The sequence below is a fragment of the Juglans microcarpa x Juglans regia genome, chromosome 5D (assembly GCF_004785595.1).
Source record: "Juglans microcarpa x Juglans regia isolate MS1-56 chromosome 5D, Jm3101_v1.0, whole genome shotgun sequence".
Classification (NCBI taxonomy): Eukaryota; Viridiplantae; Streptophyta; class Magnoliopsida; order Fagales; family Juglandaceae; genus Juglans; species Juglans microcarpa x Juglans regia.
In genome coordinates this window covers 15553763-15558381 of record NC_054602.1, presented here as the reverse complement: position 1 = coordinate 15558381, position 4619 = coordinate 15553763, and the positions used below count along the sequence as shown (strand labels likewise).

The 4619-nt window shown below is 33.1% G+C and overlaps 1 protein-coding gene across 1 annotated transcript; it reads left to right on the top strand.

Annotated features, from left to right (window-relative positions):
• The first annotated feature begins 2375 nt into the window (after window positions 1-2375).
• Window positions 2376-4177, top strand: LOC121264146 (berberine bridge enzyme-like 7). The gene has a single exon (XM_041167222.1). The coding sequence runs from the start codon at window positions 2459-2461 to the stop codon at window positions 4076-4078; it is 1620 nt and encodes a 539-aa protein (XP_041023156.1). The 5' UTR covers window positions 2376-2458; the 3' UTR covers window positions 4079-4177.
• The last annotated feature ends 442 nt before the right edge of the window (window positions 4178-4619 follow it).

Here is a 4619-nt window from a genome sequence, read left to right as displayed (position 1 = left end):
GGGTCAACTTATAATTTTTGTTTTGGGCTTTCTATGGGCTTTAACAAATGGGTTTGGGCATTTAATGATCTAACTAAATTATTGAGTTTCTAACTAAATTATTGAGTTTCTCTAAATATTCGTAGACCAAATCCAATTATAAATCCTAATGAACTGGGTTTGAGTTCAAAATAAATCCAACTCGTTCAATAAATATTTAAAGGCTTTAAAAAAATTTATTGTCCTATAAACCATTCCTAAGAGCATTAGTATTGGATTCATCATTTTCATCTTTAAAATTTGATGAAAAGTATATATTTTCCATAAATCCAAAACATTCATATCTATAACTCTACATTGGATTAACTATTGGATTCATAAAAGTAATAATATAATATTATTTTTTAATAATAATATTTTTAATTTATTTTTTTCATATTTTATAATTACACTAACTATATATTAATTAATAATTTAATTTGATAATTAAATTATTGTTTCCTAACTTAAATATATTATGGCTCAAAATTGGGAAACAATAATCTAAGTAAATAAAATAATAGTTATAGAGTGTGAATAGTGAGTCTTCAAATTTGAAGATGAATTAGAATGCACTATAGTTTAAAGTTTCAGATTTTAGTATTTGATGAATCCAATGTAATAATTTTAAACATAAATTCATCAAATTTTAAATATTAAACTCATTTGATGAGTACAATACCAATGCTAGCTCTAAGAATTGACCAGTATCTCAAGCAAACTTGCATATCTAACTATGACATCATCTCCATGTCTATTTTAATCCCGAATTATTTCGTTGACGCTAATATTCCAAAAGTAGGAGTCCTCTACTGCTTTGTTTTTAAGGTTCGCATATCTACTAATCCTTTACACATACACAACAACAGGCTTCATGTCAACTATCATACACTATGTTTTCAATTCAAGCATAAAAATGAAACCTCATATTTGATTAACTCATTTATTAAAGTCTACCAAATCTAAAACCTCAGGTTTATAAAACTCATTCCATGAAGTCTGCAGAATTTAAAATCTCAAATGTCATGAAAATCATTTATCAACATCTGCAAAATCTAAAACCTTAGATTTCAAAACCTTAATTCAGAAAGTCTTCAGAATCTAAAACCTCATATTTTAAAAACTCAATGCTTAAAGTGTGTAGAAATTGAAACCTCAAATGTCATAAAAATTATTTCTTAAGATCTGTATAATCTAAAACCTCAGATTTGATCACACCCATATATTAAAGTCTGCAGAATCTAAAATCTTAGATTTCTTAAGAGTCATTCATTAAAGTCCTCATATTTGAAAAACCGAATCCTTAAAGTCTATACAATCTGGAACCTTAAATGTCATAAAAATCATTTCTTAAGGTTTGCATAATCTAAAACTTCAGATTTTATCAAACCCATATATTAAAGTCTACAGAATCTAAAACCTCAAATCTCAAAAACTCAATTCATAAAGTCTGCAAAATCTAAAATCTCATATTTCAAAAACTCAATTCATAAAGTCTGTAGAATCTGAAACCTCAAATGTCATAAAAATCATTTCTTCAAGTTTGCATAATGTAAAACCTTAGATTTCATCAAACCCACATGTTAAAGTTTGAAGAATCTAAAACTTGTCTTTGATACTATCTGTAACACCCTAATAGAAGATCCAAGCCACATGACCTATACTCCAAACAGACTAAATAATTATATAATTGAAATCACATTGAAATTTTATAAAGAGTAAGAACTTCTTAGTCTCAAACAATGTAAGATCTAATACACCACATACCATTATTCTTATTATATGAAGTATCACTACACTAGCATTAACTTTAACAATTTTCATTGCAATGTTGTCGCACAATAATAGGGTTATTGTTCAGGCTCATCTACCAGCTTGACTTTTTTAATTATTGCGAATTTGGTCTAAAAAAAAATGTTCAGAAGATTTGATTTAAACCTTTTCAAATTCTATCTTACTTTTTAATGACTGATTTTGAGAGAAAGATCTCATGTAATATAGCATGTACACAGTTATACACATGAGACATTACAAATATATAGTTTCCAAATTTGTTTTGATTAATTGATCACACTACAAAAAACTTGCTTCTACGGCGAAAAAAAGCCAATGCTAAAAGTCCTTATAAAATCTCCACAAAAACACGTGTGTGAGGATTTTTTAAAGTGGTCGCAAAAATTCAGTAATTATGGTTACAAACGGGGTATCATTATCATTTTCAGATAAAAACCATGCAAACAGTTGAGAAAGAAGATCTATTTGGATTTGATTTCATAATAGATCCATTAATTGTTCAATTAACTTGCAAAGAAATGGCACTAATTGATAGTTTATAAGTATAGCATTGATCCTAGACACAATCACTAATCTCATATTGATCTTATAATAGAGCAGCAGACATACACGAGCTCACACTCAAAACAAAGAATTATTTAGTAGAATGAAGACCTCATGCCTACGGCCACCTTCAATCCCAATCATTCTTGCAACCATTTTGTTCTCAATTTCATGTGCGAATTCAGAGCAAGTTAATCTAAACACATTTTTCCAATGCCTCTCAAATAATTCTTCACCATTCCACCAAGTCTCCCAGGCCATCCACACCCCCAACAATGCCTCTTTTCTCTCAGTTTTGAACTCCTACATAAAAAACCCCAGGTTTCTGACATCTGCGACCCCAAAACCCCTCGCTATTATAACTGCTAAACACATTTCTCACATCCAAGCAACTGTTATTTGTGCACAGCGTTATGGCTTGGAAATCAGGATTCGAAGCGGTGGCCATGACAGTGAGGGTCTTTCATATGTATCAAATAATCCATTTCTAGTCCTTGACATGTTCAACTTTCGAGCTCTACACATTGATATAGCATCCGAGACTGCATGGGTTCAGGCTGGCGCTACTCTTGGAGAGGTTTATTACAGAATTGCCGAGAAAAGTAAAGTCCATGCTTTCCCTGCTGGGGTCTGTCCGACCGTAGGCACGGGTGGACACTTTTCTGGAGGTGGATATGGAAACTTGATGCGAAAGTATGGCCTCTCTATAGATAATATAATCGATGCGCAAATAGTCACTGTCAATGGATCGATCCTTGATAGAAAATCCATGGGAGAGGATGTGTTTTGGGCCATTAGAGGTGGTGGTGGAGCAAGCTTTGGAGTCATTATTTCCTGGACGATAAAGTTGGTACGAGTTCCATCCATGGTGACAGTATTCCACGTTATAAGGACATTGGAACAAAATGCAACAGATGTTGTTTATCGTTGGCAAGAGGTTGCACATAATCTACCAAAAGACCTCTTCATAAGGTTATTTTTACAATCAGCGGATGGAAGTCAGGAAGGCAAGAAGACAATGCAAGTTCATTTCATTGGACAGTTTCTGGGAAAATCTAAAAGCCTTCTCCCATTGATGAATGTGAGCTTTCCCGAACTAAGATTGCAGCAAGATGACTGCAATGAAATGACATGGATTGAGTCAACTCTTTTCTGGGCACTTTTCCCCATCGGAACTCCCACAGATTCTTTACTAGTCAGGCCATCCAAGGTAAATGCCTCATCCTTCATAAGCAAGTCTGATTATGTGAAAAAACCAATTCCAAAGACTGGTTTAGAATCCATATGGAAGATGTTAATTAAAATCGGGCGAAATGGATGGATGCAATGGAATCCTTATGGAGGAAGAATGAGTGAGATTTCGGAATCAGAGACTCCATTCCCGCACAGGGCTGGAAACATATTTAAGTTAGAGTATTACGTGGAATGGGTGGAAGAAGGTATAGAGGCTACGAACCATTACCGTAATTTGGCAAGAACCATATACAAGGTGATGAGACCGTACGTATCAAAGTCCCCAAGGGAGGCTTTTCTCAACTATAGAGATCTTGATATCGGTATTGCCAGTTCAAATCATAATCGTACAATCCTTATTAAGAGTGCACGAGTATATGGGTGTAAGTATTTCAAGGGCAATCTGGATAGGTTGATGCGTGCGAAGACGAGCATTGATCCCTCCAATTTCTTCAAAAATGAACAAAGCGTTCCTCCAGCCGGTCATTAAGGCTTTAAGCAGTTTCCAGTCGATGGAGTACTCTTTCATGAACTTGTTAAAACAAATGAAAGAATTTTACCGAATGATAATGTTTTATGGCTGACTTAATTTTAGATTTACAAGCAAAAAATAATATTTCTCTTCACATGATTAATGTTCTTCTCTCACTACTTGCACAAAATAATTTATGCGGATAGATCGTGAACTTAATGGAGAAGGATTAATCCCTTCAAGTAGGGAAATAATGTTAAATTATACATCTAAGTGGTTTGCTCTAAAGTTATAAAATTGGTCCGTGCGATACTAAATTAAGCCAATTATTCAAGTAGCGTGATAAACAAATTGAAAACTATTTTTCTTGTGGTGTAAGTTTGAGATACTACATTAAGCCAATTCAATTATAAACCTTTCATTTTATGACTATTTCCTTTAATTACTGATTTTCTTGCCACTTGGGGCAAACTGGGTGTTCGAGTTTTAGATGTAGATAGATTTGTAATATTAATCAATGGAGTAGTTATGTGTGCAGATAGTAATAGTCCCGTATTTG

Excerpts from the sequence above, each read along its gene's own strand:
- LOC121264146 (XM_041167222.1), top strand. The coding sequence starts at position 2,459 with ATGAAGACCTCATGCCTACGGCCACCTTCAATCCCAATCATTCTTGCA.